This window comes from Carcharodon carcharias, chromosome 32, assembly GCF_017639515.1.
Source record: "Carcharodon carcharias isolate sCarCar2 chromosome 32, sCarCar2.pri, whole genome shotgun sequence".
NCBI lineage: Eukaryota > Metazoa > Chordata > Chondrichthyes > Lamniformes > Lamnidae > Carcharodon > Carcharodon carcharias.
The window spans coordinates 24,092,276-24,113,447 of NC_054498.1; the positions used below are offsets into that span (position 1 = coordinate 24,092,276).

A 21,172-nucleotide genomic window follows, 5' to 3' on the forward strand; every position below is an offset into this window, starting at 1 on the left:
CCATGTGGTTATGACCCAAAGCAGGCCATTCAGCCCATCAGCTGTGCTGGGTGAAAAAGAGCTATCTCCCTAATCCCACTTTCCAATTCTTAGTCCCTATCCCTGAACCTCAAGTGAATATTTCTGGTTTTTTTTAATGCAGTGAGGGTTTCTACCTCTATCACTCTTTCAGCTTGAGAGTTCCAGACTCCCACCATCCTCTGGGTGAAAAAAAATGTCTCCACTCTAATTCTTCTACCAAATACTTTAAATCCACTGGCTATTGACCTTTGCTAAGGGAAATAGGTCCTTCCTATCCCCTACAACCAGACCCCTCAATTTGATACACCTCAATTAAATCTCCCCTCAGCCTCCTCTTCTCCAAAGATAGCAACCTCAGTCTGTCCAGTCTTTCTTCATCACTAAAACTCTCGCACTGTTAAATACAGATAATGCTTCCTCCGATATGACTGTATTTACAACCAGTTAGACAAACAACATCTTTACCATTTTAATTTCTGTTCCCTTTTCACATTTTGCTCTCTTGTTCTCTTTTCCTCCTTTGCTTGAGGACTGAATCCTTCCTCTGGTTTACTTTTCACCCTCTCTTGGCTGTTTCACTGTTTATGTTATTACATCCTTCCCATTTTAACCTCCTCTCTTTAATTGAACCTGTTTCAATCTGTACTACATTTTCTATTTTCTCTCCATTCTAACCTTGTTTTGTATTTGGTCATCAGGTTTCTTCCGATTGTGCTGCAGTTCTTTGTGCAACCAACAGAGGGCACACCCTCTACAATCTTTACCTACTCCTAGAGCTTGCAGTGATTTCCCAGTCCGGTGCCCTCTTTGCGTTATTCTGCTGAAGACTGGACTCTTCAGTAATTGTCAGCCCCCTATCTGTGTCCCAAGTGCAGTAGGTATGTAAATAAAATTCCTTCTGGAACTAAACACTGGTACTTGTGTCAGTGCTGCAATTCTTTGGCTCCTCTTTTTCCATCTTTACGTCTCTTTGGGAGTAGCCACCTCACCTTGAGTCCTGGCTTCAAATCCCACTGCAGAGATGTGATCTCACAGCTCCCCACTGAGGGAGTGCTGCACTGTCAGCAGTGTCATCGTATAGATGAGAGACATTAAAACCTCATCCCTTCTGCCCACTTGGGCGTACATAGAGGATCCCACTGCAACAATGGCAAGGGTATGCTCCTTGGCGTCCTGACGAAGCCTCAGCTGGCATCACTAAAATAGATTACCTGGTTGTTTGTCGCATTGCTGCTTGTGGGATCTTGCTGTGTGTAAATCTACTCCTACCTTTCCCTGCATTACAACAGTGATTGCACTGAAATATTTAATTGGCTGTGACCTGCTTTGGAAGATCCCAGTGTGGACAGACAAGCACCTCCCAAGATGGGGGGAAAATGGGTATTTCTGGTCTGGAGAGTGGGATTCAAACTCCCCCCCCCACCCCCACCCCCGCTCTTTCCCTCAGGCAATGGGATTATGTTGTTCTATATTTAGTAACTGCCAAAAAAAAACTAAAAGCATTCGCACACTGGCAGAATACCAAATGCAATGAAATAAAATATCCCAGCTTCTATTTTCTACTGGTTACTGGACCCTGAACGTCTGAGTGTTGATTTCACAGAAGGATTGGAGACAAGGATTGGCGTCTCTCACAGCCCCACCTTGCATGTCCCCTTATGGGAGACAGCTCCTTTCTTGGAAGCTCGAGAAACTGGTGGAAAAACTATATGAAATTGGATCCTGGTCCTCCAGTTGTAAATTCCAGTGGCTCCATGGACTGGACACATGATGAGACTAAAAGGCCTGTTAGGTGGCATTGAACAGACGTGAGCTCAGCGTTCAGACACTATAACAGCTTTCTCTTTCCATTGCTGCTGTTTAACCCTCTTTAATCTGCCCAGGCCTCTACTTGATCTTAGAAGTAGCCTGTCACCATCTGGTTCCTCTGCAGAGTGCTGGCAGTACCAAACATCCTATCTGAATAGGATATCACTCCATTGGATATCCAGATGAGTAAAGAAGGGAGCAAAGTTGGTTTCCAATGGTGTAGGTCATGGGCTGGGACCCCTCCATACAGTCCCCAAGAGATGACATTATGGAGGCTGCAGGGCAGGTCACATCCGATGTGGTTTTCCACACACACCCGGACATGGAGCAGCATGAAGGCCCAGGTGCTTAGCGGGTGGCACTTTAACAAGAGCGGCTTGGTGCTGCTCCAAATCCCAACAGTCAGGAGCTTCCAACCCTCGAGATACTGGGTGGCCCAAGAGAAAGGAGCCACATAACCAGAGTGGATGGCATGAACCATCTTGTAGAGCCAGCAGTAATACTGGAAATCAAACCCCAGCAGACAGCTAACCAGTGAGGATCTGGGCAAATCTCAGTGCCTTAGACAGTAGAGGGGTTGGGGAGCTCCATAACCAATTGATGGTAACCACTGGAAGGACATAGACCAGGTGGCTGAAGACTGCCTGCTAGGGATTCTGGCCCATTATCCAGACACTGGGTCGACTCTTCTGAATCTTATATTTGTAGAAGAACGTCAGGCTCTCTCTGACAAAGTCCATGAGTGTGAGGGGGAGGCAGGAGACAAGATAGCCACAGAAACCAGGAAGGCTGGAGACAACACCATGGGTCTGTGGTGTAACTCTTTCGAGTACAAACATGTTTCCATCTGTTTCAGATGAAGTTACATTGTTTCATAGTTTGCCATTGTGAGATTTGAACTCTTGATTTTGGGGTTACAAACCCAGTACCATAACCACTTGGCTATTCATGCTAAGCAGGTCTGCGGTGTAGTCAAACATAATCCCAGAGCAGCTGAAGAATGGTATTAGAGTGATCAGCAATAAAACTCATCACTCCTGCCACCTCCTGGAGGCTGACAGTATTGACGGAGTCAAGCACTTCACACAGTCTCTGCTCATGAATAATAATGAAGTGACCTCAGTGCCTCTCTGTTCATTTTTGCTGCCTGAAGGATACTTCCCACCGCAATTGACATAATCTGTGGTGACCTATTGCCGACCTCTTGTACTTCACTCAAAGTATTTGCTCTAAATGCAGGGCCTCCTAATTTGGTATCAATGGTTCAGCAATCTCCCACAGCAGACCTGGTAAATTCTTTATGTGGAACATGGTTCTGAGCTGATCTGTCTAATGCTTAAAGTCCACTTTATTCCTGCCACCTGATCTCTTTACAAAGGGCAGTGTTTCTCTGTTCTCGGGCCTCTTTAATAATAACATGGGCTTTGTGGAAATTGAACTAGCCCTTGAGTTCGGTTCCTCCATTCCTGCCACCTTGAGTGCATGGACTAGTCGAGCAGCAAATGGTGGTAAGTTCGCATAAAGGTGGAAGTGGAAGTTGACTCGGAGATGTTTGAGTCAATCAGAATTCATTTCCATTCAATTCCCAGGTGGGAAAGCCATTGTTTAAAAAAAAACTTATCAATTTATTCATTGGTTTGATGTAGCTGAGGATGGGGGAAGAAAGTATCAACCGAATGTTCAAGCCACTTTCAGGTATCACTCTCATTTACCTAGTATGGACAACCCAAATTGACATTAATAAGATGGATTAGACAAATTCCACAACATTAATTACTGTCACAAGTGCCTGAAACCGAATTTGCTCTCCGTCCCATTCTAGGAACTCAATTTTGCTTCAGCCTAGAGTTTGAGCTTCCATTTGGGACTAGGTCAGTAAGCCGAGCGTCTGTCGTTGGGAGATTACTAGAATCTATAACTGAGGGTAGGATGACTAAACACCCGGTGAATTTTCAGCTGAGCGGGGGAGCCAGGGTGGATCTCAAAGGGTCAGTCAATGCCTAATGGACCAAATGGCACTTTCTGAAGAGCTGATTAAAGTGGCAGACAGGAAAATGTCTAGTGAAGCTCGACACAAACTGGAGGAACAGCACCTCATCTTCCGACTAGGCACTTTACAGCCTTCCGGACTTAACATCGAGTTCAACAACTTCAGATCATGAACTCTCTCCTCCATCCCCACCCCTTTTTTTCCAATAATTTATATTTTTTAAATATATTTTTCTTTTCCCACCTATTTCCATTATTTTTAAATGTGTTTCCATCCATTGTTTTATCTCCAACTTTTAGCCTATTTTGATCCCTTTCCCCCACCCCATCCCCACTAGGGCTATCTGTACCTTGCTAGTCCTGCTTTCTACCCTTAATGTCATCATTAGCACATTCCTTAGCTAATATCACCACCGTCAACTGCTCTTTGTCCTTTTGTCTATGACATCTTTTGGTTATCTCCACCTATCACTGGCCCTTTATCCAGCTCTACCTGTCCCACCCCCACTTAAACCAACTTATATTTCACCTCATTTCTATATTCCCTCAGTTCTGGTGAAGAGTCATATGGACTTGAAACATTAACTTTGTTCCTCTCTGCAGATGCTGTCAGACCTGCTGAGTTTTTCCAGGTATTTTTATTTTTTGTGTTAGAGATTTATTTATATCGAATTCCAGATGGGGTCCCCCCCAGCGAAACTCGAAGCTTATGGCGCCGAGGGTTAAATATCAACCTGCTCCACAGATTGACTGTGCAGCGGGTGGCAGAGAGTGGGGAGAATGGGCTTGGACTCGAATCGGCAGGATGTGACTAGTGGTGTCCCACAAGGGTCTGTGTTGGAGCTTCAACTGTTTATTAAGGATTTAGGCAACAGAGCAGAGAGCCACATCCCCAAAGGTTCAGCAGATTAATGGGCTGGACAAAAGAGGCCATCACACAAATGGGAAGATGACACAAAGCGGTGTAGATAGAAACATAGAATTACAGAGAGATGTTAATAGATTAAGTGAATGGGCAAAACTGTGGGCAAATTGGTTTCACACAAATAGGCAGAGCGTGTGTGTGAGATCATTCACTTTGGAACTAAAAAGCTTAGAATAGGGGACTTTGTAAAGAATGAAAAGCTAGAAACCATGGAGGCGTGAAGAGAATTAGAGTCCAAATGTCATGGACAAGTGAAAAGTAACTGAAAGGCTTTATGGATGGAGGATTAGAACACAAGTTCTAATGGAAGTTATGCTTCAGATATACAAACTCTTAGTTATATCACAGCCATTAACCTGTGTTCACTTCTGGACAGCACACCTTTTGGAAGGATATATTGGCCTGGGGTGGGGGGGGGGTGGGTGCGGTGGACTGCTGTGTTAATTTAATGGAATAATATGTGGGCTCGAGGGGTAAATTACGAGGAGAGATTACACAAACTCTGGAATTTAGAAGATAATTTGATCAAAGTTTTCAAAATATTAAGAGTAAAATATTAGAGGAGTTAGAGGGAATTTATTCACTGGGGAGACTAGGGGACAAAGCCTACAAAATAAGAGACAGACTTTTCTTCACACAAAGGATGGCAGAAGTTTGGAACTCTGTCTTACAAATGACACTGGGACGTGGGTTTATTTATGGGCATTTATTGCCCAACCCTAGAGTCAACCATATTATTGTGGGTTTGGAGTCACATGTAGGCAAGGACAGCAGATTTCCTTCCCTTAAGGACATTAGTGAACCAGATGGGTTTTTAATGACAATTTGCAATGGTTTCATAGTCATTATTAGACTTTTAATTCCAGATTTTTATTGAATTCAAATTCCACCAACTGCTGTGGTGGGATTTGAACTTGGGTCCCCAGAGCATTGCCGTAGGTCTTTTAGATTACCAGTCTAGTGACAATACCACTACACCACTGCCTTCCTCTAATGTATTAGCTTTAAATCTGAGATTGATAAATTTCTATTAACCAAAGAAATATGGAGAAAAGGATGGGTCTTTGAATTTGATTTGCAAATCAGCCATGATCTCATTGAATGATGGAATGGGCTAGAAGGGCTAAATGGCCTCCCCCTGTTTCTATAAGTGTCGGGGATTTCCAGCATTGTGGATGGGTTCAAGTGACAAGTAATATTCACACTACACAAGTGCCAGGCAATGAACATCTCCAACAAGAGAAGATCTAACCATCACCCCTTGACATTCAGTGGCATTACCATCATTGAATCCCCCACTATCAACATCCTGGGGGGGGGTTACCATTGACCTGAAACTGAACTGGACTAGCCATATAAATACTGTGACTACAAGAGCAGATCAGAGCAGATGTCATGCATCAAGTCACTCAGCTCCTGACTCTCCAAAGCCTGTCCGCCATCTACAAGGCACAAGTCAGGAGTGTGATGGAATACTCCCCACTTGCCTGGATGAGTGCAGCTCCAACAACACTCAAGAAGCTTGACACCATTCAGGTCAAAGCAACCTGCTTGATTGGCACCACATCCACAAACATTCACTCCCTCCACCACCAACACATAGTAGCAGCAATCTACAAGATGCACTGCAGGAATTCACCAAGGTTCCTTAGACAGAACCTTCCAAACCCATGACCACTAACATCTAGAAAGACACGGGCAGCAGATACATGAGACCACCACTATCTGGAAGTTTTCCTCCAAGCCACTCACCATTCTGACTTGGAAAAATATCACAATTCCTTCTCTATCGCTGGGTCAAAATCCTGGAACTCTCTCCCTAACAGCACTGTGGGCGTACCGACACTACATGGACTGCAGTGGTTCAAGAAGACAGCTCACCACCACCTTCTCAAGGGCAACTAGGGATGGGCAATAAATGCTGGCCCAGCCAGTGACACCCATATCCCATGAATGAATAAAAAAACTAGACCAATACTGTCCATATATAACCCATATCCCACAGCAACCAGGTAGGAATGCATTCTTCAGCTGGATTGAGGAATTCTGAAGAATTTTGGGTGGGTTTTCTGTGTGAAAGGGAGAGATGCTTCATTGAAACTGCAGTTTTCACCCTACAACTACAGTACCCAGATAACCTCGCACAGTCATGAAGTTTCACTCCTGTGAATTGGACACTTGAGTCTATATGTAGTATTCAATGTGTAACTCTCCAACATTTATTATGGTGCAATTCAGTTAAAAAAAATTCATCACAAACTCTGTTGGATTTGAACTAACAGGAAAAGGCTTAAATGTAATACCTTCTGATTTTACAATTCCAACTTTAAGTTTACTCAGGATAGACACAAGAATGCCAAATTTCAAAGGGGGGCAACAATTGCTTGGGGGGACAATAGTTCCCTGGTGCATTCTCCATGGCAATGACTTGACCAATCAGAGTCAACTTGCCAACCAATCAGCAGCCTTTTCACATGCAGTATAAATTGTTGTTCCCCTTGAAATTTGGCATTCTTGTATTTGTCCTGACGAGTGCAAGACAAAATCCTTCAACAGCATGTCTCGTTTTATCAGCGATACTTAAGTTCTGTATTTACTCTCAGCCTTCAGCTCCCAATGAAATATCAGAGCTTTGAATTCTTAACAGAAAAGTAGCAACGAGTTGATACTGGGTTGAGTATTGCCTTGAGTGAGATACTAAGTTAAGTTGACGCGAGGTTTGTAAGTACAGATCATGAAAGTCTGGCTCCTGTTAACTCACAGTCTTTAGGAGTGTCCTCCTTCCACAGAAAAGATACCCAAGGGAATATTTGACCTCCTTTGCTGACCTATCAAGGACAATTTAAAATATTATATTTCACTGACAATTACAGCTTGGTGGAAACACTATGAAGAACAAGAAACTTTTATAAAAACAAAAAACTGCGGATGCTGGAAATCCAAAACAACAACAGAACTACCTGTAAAAACTCAGCAAGTCTGGCAGCATCGGCGGAAAAGAAAAGAGTTGACGTTTCAAGTCCTGATGACCCTTCAACAGAACTCGTTCAACAGTGTTCTGTTGAAGAGTCATGAGGACTCGAAATGTCAATTCTTTTCTTCTCCGCCGATGCTGCCAGACCTGTTGAGTTTTTCCAGGTAATTCTGTTTTTGTTTAAGAAACTTTTATAAATGGTTGTGCCCATAGCTATAAGCATAGAAGCCCAGAGCCTGATATCTTTGCAACAACAACTCCAGTTAAAGTCATTTTAATCCCTCCAACTCCAGGCAGGTCAGATGTCCCATGGATAGGGGGTTGCCAACACTCCAGGCTTGCCCTGGAGTTTTCTGGAAGAGAAGATTAATCCCTAGAACACTTCTGCGAGGGAGGAAAAAAAATCAGAAGAGCATTAAAAAAACTTTGAAAACATTTTTGAATGCTTTTATTAGTCATAAAATATTGGGAGATGGGGAAAGAGGGCTGTATGATTGAGAGTCAAGAATCAGCCAGTTGGATAGAGGCAGAGGTGAGAGTTCATTGATGAAACCTCCAGGAATACATCCATCCAGAGTTGGCAACAGTACCCACGGATCTATCAGTGTCCAGCAGCACTGAGATTCCAGTCTGCAGTTAATGCAATCTGAAAGAAGCAATTCAATAACATCGCCAACAATTTGGTTTATGTATTTGCTGAATGGATAATTCAAAGATTTTCAGAGCTATATTGCCCCAAATTTTCCTCTTGGTTTAACTAAAGCAGCGAATACTTTTGACAGTTTCTTTGTTACAGCTTTGGAATATTTCTATTTCTAATAAAACTGTTTAGGTCTCGTACTCCTCATAGTAAAAGGTCATATCCCAGATTCAGTGCGTATAAAGCAAAATTCAATTCAGCTCTTTGCTGCATTATCCTACCTCTCCCAGAAACAAATAGCGAGCTAACCATTGAAATATACCACCAAACTCTTTATTACCGGCTTTTCAGCACTATCAAGCAGGACTCTCCAGTTCCATTTTAAACTGCTGATGAAATCAATTGCTTTTTAACTGGCAAGTTCCTCTCCAAGCCAAATATCATCATTTGGTGGAAATGGCAAATGACCCACATCTGGGTTTCTTTGATTTGAACCCACATCTGTCTCTAAGTTCAGAAAATGTTGGGATCTGTGGAGAGAAAGACAGAGTTAACGTTTTAAGTCCGTATGACTCTCCTTCAGAGCTAGAGAAGTAAAAATGTGATGAAATTTATTCTGTTTGAGGGGGAGTGGAGCAGGTGAAGCTGGATAGAAGGCCAGTGATAGGTGGAGGTAAAAGAGGTGCTGATGGTGACATTAAGGTTAGAAAGCAGAATGTGGTAATAGCAGGACAAGGGTAAGCACTCTGGAAAGAACAACATGAACAAGACAGAAAGCCCTAGTGGGGGTGGGGTGGAAAAAAAATCGAAAATAGGATAAAAGGTGGGGATAAAACAATGAATAAAAATGAAAATAAATAAAAATGTGGATAAAAATTTAAAAATATAAATGAATATTGGAAAAAAGAGGATGGAGGAGAGAGTTCATGGTCTGAAGTTGTTGAACTCAATATTAAGTCCAGAAGGCTGTAAAGTGCCTAGTCGGAAGATGAGGTGCTGTTCCTCCAGTTTGCGTTGAGCTTCACTGGAACATTGCAGCAGGCCAAGGACAGACATGAGGGCATGAGAGCAGGGCGGTGTGTTGAAATGTCAAGCGACAGGGAGGTCTGGGCCATTCTTGCGGACAGACCGAAGGTGTTCTGCAAAGTGGTCACCCAGTCTGAGTTTGGTCTCTCCAATGTAGAGGAGACCGCATTGGGAGCAGCGAATGCAGTGGACTAAATTGAAGGAGGTGCAAGTGAAATACTGCTTCACTTGAAAGGAGTGTTTGGGACCTTGGACGGTGAGAAGGAAGGAGGTAAAGGGGCAGGTGTTGCACCTTCTGCAATTGCGTGGGAAGGGGATGAGGTGTTGGGGATGATGGAGGAGTGGACCAGGGTGACATGGAAGGAACAGTCCCTATGGAAAGCTGCTGGGGAGTGAAGGGAAGATGTGTTTGGTGGTGGCATCATGCTGGAGTTGGCGGAAATGTCGGAGGAAATTCCAGCATTTTCTGTTTTTGTTTCAGATTTCCAGCATCTGCAGCATTTTGCTTTTATCTGTCTCTAAGTTCCCTTCTATGCCCTCTCCAGTCCATAAGACTATGGCAGCTGGTGGAATCAAAATTTAATTAATAAAATCTGGAATTATAAAGCTAGTCTCAGTAACAGTGACCAAGAAGCTATTAATGATTGATGTAAAAACCCACCCAATTCTCTAATGCCCTTTAGGGAAGGAAATCTGCCATCCTTACCCAGTCTGACCTCTATGCAAATCCAGATCTGCAGCAGTGGTATTGACTCTTAACTGCCCTCTGAAATGGCTGAGTAAGCCACTTAGTTCAAGGGTAATTAGGGATGGGCAATAAATGCTGGCCTTGCCAACAACAGTCACACCCCATGAAAGAATTCTTTTAAATATATTCTTTCTCATGTGTGAATCTGTCCAATCAGAGCTCCAGCCCTCTGAATGTCCCCTAACAAGTTTAATCAAAGTTACATAATCATGCCCTCTTTGACTGTGATGTCTTCCCTTAGCCACAACATCTTCATCAATGGCTTCTCTTCCTGCATTTTCTCATCCCCCAGACAATTAACTTCTGGTGTTCCCCCAAGGATCTACCTTTGAGTCTGCACCTACGTGCTGCCCCTTGGTCATGTTATCCAAACACATGAATCGGCTTCCACGTGCGCCAAGTCTCTGCTGCCTTTGTGCTGTTGGACTGATTTTCCAGCATCCCACTCTTCGATTAGCTGCAAAGTTCTTGGGTTAAACATTGAGAAGATCAATAGTATCATCATTGGCTTTTGCAACAAACTCTATATCCACACTATTCCAGGGGTGGCCAAACTTCTGAATCTCAAAGTCACAAACAATAATCTTCAAATATTCGAGTCGCAAGACATAACCAACCTTTAGAGATATTTTATTACAATAGCACACACTTATTTGAGAAAATACATTTAACAAAAATGTAAGTGCAAATAGTGTAAAAGAGTATATGTATACAATAATGTATTTATTTATATCCCCTCCCCCTGTAGCTTGTCTGCTTGCAGTCCAGCAGTCCTTCTCCAGCTCAGCTTTACTCTCTGCACCAATCTCCAGCACAATGCCATCTTCCTTCGTCACCAGCCCACCACTTGCAAACTTGCACATAGTCGAGGAGAGCCTCAGTGTTTTGCTTCTGCTGCTGGAACACCCACTGTTTTCAGCAACGCTTCACACTGTGTGTTGGTCACAGTGAAGGTTTTGCATGCCTTTTCCAAATGGTGAATTAGTGAATGAACGAATAACACGATGGGCCGAATGGCCTCCTTCTACATTCTGTGAAACACGGGAAAGGATCCCAGGCGCGGCCACCAATCAACTCACGAAATTCACATTTGCACAGAAGGCTGTTCAGGCCATTATGCTTGGGCTGGTTTTCTGGAAGAACTAGTCATCGAGTCCCATTCACAAGCTGCAGTTTGGCCACCCCCTAATGTATTCAGTCACCTTATGCAGTAAGTGTCTCAGGTTGAACAAGATAGCTCACAACCTCGGTGCCTAATCTAGTCCTGAGCTTCTGATGGTGTCTCCTTTCCGTTTCTAGCTTGGTGACATTGTCTGTTCCCACCTGTTGAAACCTTTACCTTATGCCTTTGTGATCTCCAGTCCTAACTATTCCAATGTTCTGATAACTGGCCTCCCATCGGATTCCCTCCAGGAGCTTCAGCTCATCCAAAGCTCTGCTGCCTGTTTCCTATCTCAGAGACAGTCCCCTTCACCTTCATTCCCAGTGTCAACAGACTTCCATTTACAAATTTATATCCTTAGCTTTAAATTCCTACACAGCCTCACCCCTCCCTGTCTCTGTAACCTCCTTCAACTGTGAGGACTTTGGATTTCTCTGGCTCTGTGCTCTAATTCATGCCCCCGATCGATGACTGTACCTTCAACCATCTGTGTGGGTGTCACACATTTTAGGATTCTTAGCTCCTCTGATGGTAGCTCCGTCAAGATCCTCCCTTAAAACCCACTCTTTTTGATAAGCACTCCTAATATTTGCTTGACTCAGCATCCATGTTATCCGTGTTACGCTCAGCTGAGTCAGATGATCTGATAGTCTTATTTCAATACTGTTTCCGGGATCTCGCTACATGTAAATTGGCATTTCACACATTACAAAAGTGACTGTTCTTCAGAGAACAGTACACCCGCAGAGTGGGACTTTTGGCCCATCAAGTCTGCACCAGCTCTTTCGAAAAGCAGTCCAAATAGTTTCACTCCCCCGTTCTTTTCCCAGATCCCTTAGAATTTTCTCCTTTATTTATCCAGTTCCCTTTTGAAGCTACGACTAAATCCGTTTCGATCATCGAATCAGTCAGTGCATTCCAAATTTGAATTAATTATTCAGTGGCTTTGGGATGTCCTGATGCTGTGAAAGGCACTGCAATGCTAGAATTTGACAGCAATCAAGGCCATTTGAGCCATTATGCTTAGGCTGGTTTTCTGGAAGAACTCCTTGGTGCAGTTGTGGATAAAAAAAAGGTATGATGAAAAGCATTAGGATGGTTACAGCATAGAACCATTCAGCCCATTGAGGCTACGCTGGCTCACAGCAAGAGCAATTCATCTGGTGACACTCCCCCACCTTTTCCCCACAAAATTTCCTTCAGATGATGATCCTACTCTTGAGTATTGATGAAAAAAGAGACATGTTGAAGCTTTTTGTCTTGCACTCAGGACACTTAGCAAGAATACCAATATAAGGGGAAAACAATCATGCTGTACACAAAGAGAGTGCTGATTGGTTGGCATGTGGAGTCTGATTGGTAGAGGAGTTGCCATGGAGTAGGCACCAATTGATAGTGACTGATAGTTAACTATCAAGCATTGTTTGAAATTTAAACCAGGTGGCTTGACCCTGATTAGTCAAGGCACTGTCCTGAGAAATAATTCAGCGAATGGCTGTCACTTAATTTTGTGTAGCTGAAACAGGTGGAATGTGTGTACCTGTTTTTTCTGTCTGCAAAGAACAGGGCCCTATGTATTAATATAGGTAGCTTCCAATTCACCTATACTATTCTCTTTTGAAAGGCATAATGAACCTTCCTCCACCATTCTCAGGCAGCGCATTCCAGATCCTAACCACTTGATCATGTTTTTCCTCATCTCTCCTCATTGCTTCTTAAATCACCTTAAATTGACACCTTAACATTCCAGCAGTTTCTCCCTATCTACTCTGTCCAGACCCCTCATGATTTTGAATACCTTTATCAAATCTCCTCACAACCTTCCAAGGAGAACAGTCCCAACTGCTCCAAATCTATCCACATCTCTAAAGTTCCTCATTGCTGGAACTTCTGAGGCCTTTACTAAATGGTGGAACCCATTTGTTAGGTAAATTAGGCTGTGGGCCATCAGCAGCAGCAGAATTGTACTCAAACACAATCTGTAACCTCATGGACCGGCATATCCCCCACTCTACCATTACCATCAAGCCAGGGGATCAACCCTAGCTCAATGAAGAGTGCAGGAGGTCATGCCAGGAGCAGCACCAGGCATACCTAAAAATGAGGTGTCAACCTGGTGAAGCTGTAAAACAGAACTACTTGTGTGCCAAACAGCATAAGCAACAAGTGATAGACAGAGCTAAGTGATCCCATAACCAACGGATCAGGTCTAAGCTCTGCAGTCCTGCCACATCCAGTCGTGAACGGTGGTGGACAATTAAACAACTCACTGGAGGAGGAGGCTCCACAAATATCCCCATCCTCAATGATGGAGGAGCCCAGCACATCAGTGCAAAAGATAAGGCTGAAGCATTCACAACAATCTTCAGCCAGAAGTGCCGAGTGGATGACCCATCTCTGCCTCATCTGGAGGTCCCCAGCATCACAGATGCTAGTCTTCAGCCAATTCGATTCACTCCACATGATATCAAGAAACAACTGAAAGCACTGGATTCTGCAAAGGCTATGGGCCCTGACAATATTCTGGCAATAGTGCTTAAGACTTGTGCGCCAGAACTTGCTGTGCCCCGAGCCAAATTGTTTCAGTACAGCTACAACACTGGCATCTACCCGGCTATGTGGAAAATTGCCCAGGTATGTCCTGTACACAAAAAGCAGGAAAATCCCATCCAGCCAATTACCGCCCCATCAGTCTACTCTTGATCATCAGTAATGAAAGGAGTCATCAACAGTGTTATGAAGCGGCATTTGCTTAGCAATAACCTGCTCACTGATGGACAATTTGGGTTCCGCCAGGGTCACTCAGCTCCTGACCTCATTACAGCCTTGGCTCAAACATGGAAAAAAAAGCTGAACTCTCGAGGTGAGGTGAGAGTGACTGCCCTTGACATCAAGGCAGCATTTAACAGAAGAATGTGGCATCAAGGAGCCCTAGCAAAACTGGAGTCAATGGGAATCAGGGGGAAAACTCTCTGCTAGTTGGAGTCATACCTAGCACAAAAGATGGTTGTGATTATTGGAGGTCAGTCATCTCAGCTCCAGGACATCACTGCAAGAATTCCTCAGTGTCCTCGGCCCAACCATCTTCAGCTGCTTCATCAATGACCTTCCATCCATCATAAGGTCAGAAGTGGGGATGTTCGCTGATGACTGCACAATGTTCAGCGCCATTCACGACTCCTCAGATACTGAAGCAGTCCATGTCCAAATGCAGCAAGACCTGGACATATCCAGGCTTGGGCTGACAAGTGGCAAGTAACATTCACACCACACAAGTGTCAAGAAATGACCATCTCCAACAAGAAAGAATCCAACCATCACCCCTTGATATTTAACGGCGTTACCATCACTATCAACTATCAACATCCTGGGGGGTTGCCATTGCCCAGAAACTGAACTGGACTAGCCATATAAATACTGTGGCTACAAGAGCAGGTCAGAGGCGAGGAATCGTGCAATGAGTAACACACCTCCTGACTCCTCAAAGCCTGTCCACCATCTACAAGGCACAAGTCAGGAATGTGATGGAATAATCCCCACTTGCAGCTCCTACAACACTGAAGAAGCTGGACACAATCCAGGACAAAGCAGCTCGCTTGATTGGCACCACATCCACAAACATTCACTCCCTCCACCACCAACGCTCAGTAGCAGCAGCGTGTACCATCTACAAGATGCACTGCAGGAATTCACCAAGGGTCCTTAGACAGCACCTTCCAAACCCACAACCACTGCCACCTAGAAGGACAAGGGCGGCAGATAAATGGGAACACCACCGCCTGGAAGTTCCCCAAGTCACTCACCATTCCGACTTGGAATATATTGGCCGTTCCTTCACTGTCCCTGGGTCAAAATCCTGGAACTCCCTCCCTAACAGCACTGTGGGTGTACCTACACCACATGGACTGCAGCGGTTCAAGAAGGCAGCTCACCAGCACCTTCTCATGGGCAATTAAGGATGGGCAATAAATGCTGGCCCAGCCAGCGAAGCCCACTTCCCATGAATGAATTTTTTTAAAAATACACATGCAAAGTACATTGCCTTATACTGTGCCAGTGGTTTTCCACTAAAATGAGTGCATTTGTCTAAAACAGTGTCACCATAGTCCCATCTGTGCTTGGTTAGTGATTTCTGCTGGACAATGGTAGCTATTATTCACAACACAGTTGGTGTATATTGGCTTCACCTTTGGCATCAGCTGTATTACAAATTCATTGTACCCAAAATAACTTTCAGAAGTGGCCTGTTTCTTGTACTGTTTCTTGGATTATAACCAAAGCAAAACGCCAAACGCCTCAAAACTGACAAAACTAAAGTTTATTTTAAAATACAATCAACTCTACATTCATGCAAATTAGTATTTTTTTTCCTTTTTGTTTTAAAATATCTTGCCAGTATTCACCACATTAAGTCTTTGAGTGGCAATTTTGTACCAAAATCAGAAATATGACCCGATTGAATCCTATTACTGCTCCCAAAAAATGCAATTAGTTTAGCCACAGCAACATCATGCATCAGACTAACCCGCCCCATCTCGCCATACACCTCTGCTTCCTGGGAAGATGTAATGGGGCTTTAACCAGTTTCCTTTCAGTTGAAGGAGGCAGCCTCAGGTAGTGCAAACCGGAAACTCAGGATAGTACCACAGATACTGCACTAAAAGATGGCCCCAAAGGTCCCTCCCCACCACCCCCCAAGCCCACCCCTCCAAGTAGCGCCTACACTCCTGGTCTGTTCTGCTAGAAAACAAGGCTCCTCTCCAAGGTGCAACTGGTTAAACTCCCCAGAGATACATTACTGCACAAACTCCCCTTGCATAAAAGTGCTGACCTTTGATGAGAAGCTGCTCTGGTTTGTGTGTGGGCCTGACTGGAGTAGTGTGTGTTACTGTGTTATGCAAATGGCTTTTCACTGGCAGTGGTCAGGTCGGGGGAGTTCTAGGGGTCACTAGCTAATCACTCCTACACTTCAGAGGATGGAAGCTTGGCTGGGGGTGGGGGGGGGGGGGCTGCGTGCAGGGGAGGCATTGGGGAGAAACAGGGGGACGGTATTAGCTGATGGAGGTTACCATCAAGAATCCAAAAAAAAAGGCACTCATTAGAAACGGAACATTAGTCATTTCTTAACATGGAAAATCTCATCATAATTAGGGAGTGCATGGGGGAGGGGTTAAACCCCAAGAGAGCGTGGAAGCTCAGGTTACCACATGTTGAGAACTAGTGGTGAACATCACTGAGATGTCATAAGCTTAGTTCCATACATTTCATGTTTAGACTGGCACTGGGGACCCATGTGGTGGTTTACTTATACCAGGTTTAGCTTTGGTTTAATTAGAGAAAGTTTCCTTTTGATTTCTCCCCCTCTCTCTGAGAGGTGACACCCTGGACATGTTCAGGTGCTACAACAACTGGCAGTCGAGTGGGGGGAGAGTGGAAGAGATGGCAAGCAGGGTGAGCAGCAAGACAGAGAAACTAAGATAATTCGCAACTCAAGTGCGGAGGAATGAGAAAGTGGAGAAGTATTTTTAAAAAGGAAATGAGAGACAGGAGAGACAGACAGAGAGAGGATCATAAACACAAAAACATGGGAAGAAAATGCTGGAAACCTGACAAAAAAAAACAGAAAATGCTGGGAAACCTTAGCAGGTCTGGCAGCAGCTGTGGAGAGAGAAACAGAATTAACATTTCGGGTTGATGACCTAGTATCAGCACCACTGACTTGAAATTTTAACTGTTTCTCCCTCCACAGATGCTGCCAAGCCCGTTGAGGGTTTCCAGCATTTTCGGTTTTTGTTTCACATAAACATGGGCACAGGGAAATAAACTCAGAGATACAAACACAGACTTGGGTGCAGGATGCAGCCAGCATTAGTGTCAGTAATAATACCTGTTTGAATCAATTCAGAAACAAAGGGTGTTCAATCTCCAACATTCTGGTTGGGTGCAAGGAAGTTACAACTGGGCCTTTCTCTCTGAGCTGCAGGGAGTTTCTTTTACTCCCTGTGGCCATTTACGCACAGATATCAGTTGTGAACCCGATTAAATGTGCTATTGATAGTTTAGTTGGTGAATCTGTCAGTTGATTCTCTTATTCAGGTTCACACCTGAGAAAGGATAGGGAGGAAGGTAGGTGGGACAGTCTGCACAGTCAGCATAAGATCGAGGGAATAGCCAAAACAGGGCCTGATAGGGATTGGAAACTTTGTATTTTAACCATCCAAAGTTCTCATTATGGGCATCTTCAGGTTTTCAAATCAGGATTTTTAAAACTTTAAATTTATTCCGCGTTATTCACATAACAGAATTCCAGGTGGTAGCAATTGTCAGAGATTAAGAGAGATGGATTTGCAACTGATACTGGGTGAAAGGACAAGCTGCAGCTATAACTCACCAACTGGCACCCTGAACACACCAACATCCTGGTGAATTAAATTTACTTTCCTAAATTTCTACAAAACTCTAAAACGATTTAGCCTTGAAGGACTTGGATGATGGTGCCCTCCCCTCGCTTCAACAACATGAGTTATCATTTCCTGGCTGGGTAGCTGTAGCAGTCGGCTGTTCAAACCAGGAAGGCTGGGAGTCAGAGCGCTGACTGAACTGAGTCAGTGCTGTAGTGACTGTGATAAGGTTCTGGGGCCCACGACTTGGAAAGGAGGAACTGCTGCCATCTGCTGGGAGGCACACACATGTGCACATGGTGATCAGCAGCAGGATTGGGCTTGACTGTGCTGCCTGATAGTCCATCACTGTCCAAACACAAGAGCCGCGGCGCTTTCACTGCCCTTGGGAGCTTTCAAAGCCACAGTCCAAAGATTTTTGTCGGGTTTCAAGGGATACAGGTCAGCCGTGATCTAATTGAATGGCGGAGCAGACCTGAGGGGCTGAATGGCCTCCCCTTGCTCCCATGTTCCACTGATGGATTATCGGGGACATGGACATACACGATAAAATGAGTCACAGGCCTCTGGAGAGACAGGCAAAAAAACATTAGATGGGAACAACGAGTGGGAGTCCCACTCATCGACATTCACTCAGTAAAGTGTTTACTCGTGTCTCGCACTCTGACAGCTAATGGCAGACAGTGGGAAAACAATATGAGCAGCAGTATTATTCATGTAGTTCTATACAGGGTCTGCCCCACCGCACTCGTATCTGCGCTTGGCCAAGGAAGGGTTATAATCTTTCCTGCCCGTGTCATTTCCGGGGTTTCCCTGCTTATCGTTGGCACGGCAACACATTGCATAGAACAAGATCTGACTTCATATTATAGAATGCCCAAATTAAATGTAAATCACCACAGTGATAACCTGTAACATTCAAAAACCAAATTAGAACACAACTTCCAACTGTACATGTTGGCAAACTGCAGTCTTCTCTCACGAAAACCAGGCTGGAGCTGAGTTAAGATACCATCCGCTCTGAGAGAGTCTGTGCACAGGGCCAGTCCTAGGCTGCCCTACCACACCTGAATATCACATATGAATTTCTACACCCAGTTTATTCTGTACAGAACCTGAGCAATGATCTGTGTGAAGCCTGGCCCAATAAAAGGGAGGAGGTTCCATGGTATTACTAATAGCAAGGTTAGGTCTGGCATTGTGCTTGTGTGACATCTGAGCCAGGCACCTTAGTGCAGGTGCGGCTTTGCTGTTTTCAGTGTAATGCAGTTTACACGAGCATCATCAACACACCCTGAACTTCATTCCGATCCGACAGCTCGAATGGTATTAAGTCCCCTGCTCAAACAATGATCTTCTGCCAGACTGTGCTTCTCACTTGCGGTTAAGCATGTTAAAGGCAGCCAGAGGAATTCCCTTCAGCCTATGCGCATGAGTAGGCACTCAGAGGGGAAAGATGGCTCCGACTGTATCCTACAGAGATCAAACTAAAAGGTGCCCGATTCCTCGCCTTGGGCTGCTCACCCTACCACCAACCCCCCAACCCACCCCCAACACCACCCCCCCCCCCCCCCCCCCGCCCCCCCCGCCACCACCCCACCTCCAGAGAACCTCTCCTCTCTTTAAAATTTGAAGAGCGTTTACCCTTTCACCACCTCATCGGAGGGAGAAAGAATAAACCGGGGAAAAAGGAAAGAATCACGCAATCACACCAAACCCACTCAGAGTCGTTACTAAGGCCACAGTCCAAGTTAGGGGTCCCTAGTCAGGGCCATGCCGTTCATTTCTGGTACTGACGCTGGGATCGGCGTGACACAGTCTTCGCAGAGTTCGCATATTTCTGTTTGTCTTTGCTACAAGAGGAAGAACACACAGAATGAAACGTAGAATTAAAAAAAAAAACAGGCTGACCCGTCTGATAAACTGAGCACAATGTCACGTGTTGATAGGTCGGGCATACAAAGCTATTCTTTAAGAGCGCACCGGCACCTTTCAGCTTTTGGCTGTGAATCCAAAACCAGAGGGCAAGGCCTTAAATAAATGAGAGGTTTTATTTCTTCTGGTGAACACTTTTCAAACAGCAGTTTCTAATTTTTTTTTTTTTCTTCACCCTCTAGCCCCTCAAACCTGCAAGAAATTTCAAAGAGAGTTGAGATATTAGTGGTTCATTACGGCTCCATAGAGAAGGAAATCTGCCATCCTTACCTGGTCTGACCCGAGAGAGACTCTGGTCCCCACACCCAGTGTGGCTGAATTCCCTCTGAAGCGGCCCAGAAAGCTTTACAACTGCATCAAGTAGGGAGGCCACCACTTCCACAGGAAACACAGGAATGGGCATTAAATGCCAACCATGCCGGCAACATTCACACCCCAAGAATTATTTTATTTTTTTAAATCAATCTCTGCCCGGTCTGCTCTGCGATCTGATCCGGAGACATGTGTAAAAGAGCTGGTTGGCTCGTCCTCCATACTTCCTTCTCTAGAGGGCATCACAGGACAAAGACCAGGAGTTTGCTAGTCCTGTGAGCAACAGGGCTCCTCCTGTTACTGCGCAATGCAGCACATTCACGCCCCGAGGCCTCAGCAGCTCATCATCTGTGCTGCAACATCTATCATCAGGTACGATTAAATCAAGGCCCAGTTGGGCCCAACTGCCTAGAGGTCCAACAATCTGTTGAAAATGATCCTCGTTGACACAGAGCCAACGAAAGCCGAGCCCAACACTTCAGCTACTTGTCTCAGTACGCGACTCACATACCCTTTTCAGCAAACTTATTAAAAATCTATCTACACCAATGCTCCCAGTGTCTGGTGCTCCCAGTGTCCTGGCCCTTGGAAAGTCACATTTCACTGGTTCTACCGGGGGAAGCAAAGCACCAGCGAGGGAGGGGAGGAGGGACAGTATAGCTGGGAAATCACAGTGAATTGTCCCACTAATGAATTGAATGACAATGTAAGGAAAAAACTCTCCACGTTTGTGGGAAAGAGAGGATTGGAGTATTTTGCTGTGAACAAATGTGCATTAAATTGGTGGACCGGGTGGCGTGGGGGGCCAGAGGTGCTGGGGTTGGGGTAATGGCCCAGGGGCTGGGCGAGACAGGAGGCAGGAATCAGGGAGGGGGGGAAATCAGACAGCGGGGAGACAGAGGGTGAGATGGGCATACAGAAGGAACAGAGCTACCAAGGTTTAAGGGAGACAAAGTCACCAGAGAGAGCAAGGTAAGGCTGACAGAGAAAAACACACTGGGCAGGAGCTGCGTGTTAACTGCAGTGGGATTCACTAGAGATTCATAGAAGATATGTAAGGTTCGGCTTCAATCCTTTTTACTGACTAATTTTTAAGGCTTCAGTAGAACCAGGAAGTAAAATGCTTAAGGGGAGTTGTGTGGGAATCCTGTTGAAGTTAGATTGGTGTGTGCTTTGTTTGGGTAAGTTACAATGGAGAAGCAGGACTGACTCTTGATCTCGATTCCTGGT

General features: G+C 44.8%; 2 protein-coding genes and 1 pseudogene across 7 annotated transcripts in view; 1 reads left to right on the forward strand and 2 right to left on the reverse strand.

Annotated features, from left to right (window-relative positions):
• LOC121271993 (casein kinase I-like) overlaps positions 1–884 on the forward strand; it is a 212,200-nt gene extending 211,316 nt beyond the window's left edge. The window contains exon 15 of the mRNA XM_041178281.1: positions 720–884. The gene's annotated coding sequence lies outside the window, so the exon portion shown is untranslated. The remainder of the gene's footprint in view (positions 1–719) is intronic.
• Positions 885–1,976: 1,092 nt separating this feature from the next.
• On the reverse strand, positions 1,977–2,810 carry LOC121272016 (annotated as a pseudogene).
• Positions 2,811–8,168: 5,358 nt separating this feature from the next.
• si:dkey-24l11.2 (uncharacterized protein LOC100034462 homolog) overlaps positions 8,169–21,172 on the reverse strand; it is a 240,859-nt gene continuing 227,855 nt past the window's right edge. For 2 of the 6 annotated variants that reach the window (XM_041178397.1, XM_041178394.1), the window contains exon 12: positions 8,169–8,888. In XM_041178397.1, coding sequence (XP_041034331.1) covers positions 8,768–8,888 — 121 coding nt within the window. In that variant the 3' untranslated portion in view covers positions 8,169–8,767. Of the gene's footprint in view, positions 8,889–9,980; positions 10,600–19,286; positions 19,549–19,575; positions 19,823–21,172 lie in introns of those variants that run through there. The other 4 variants (XM_041178396.1, XM_041178395.1, XM_041178398.1 and 1 more) reach the window with 4 other exon arrangements.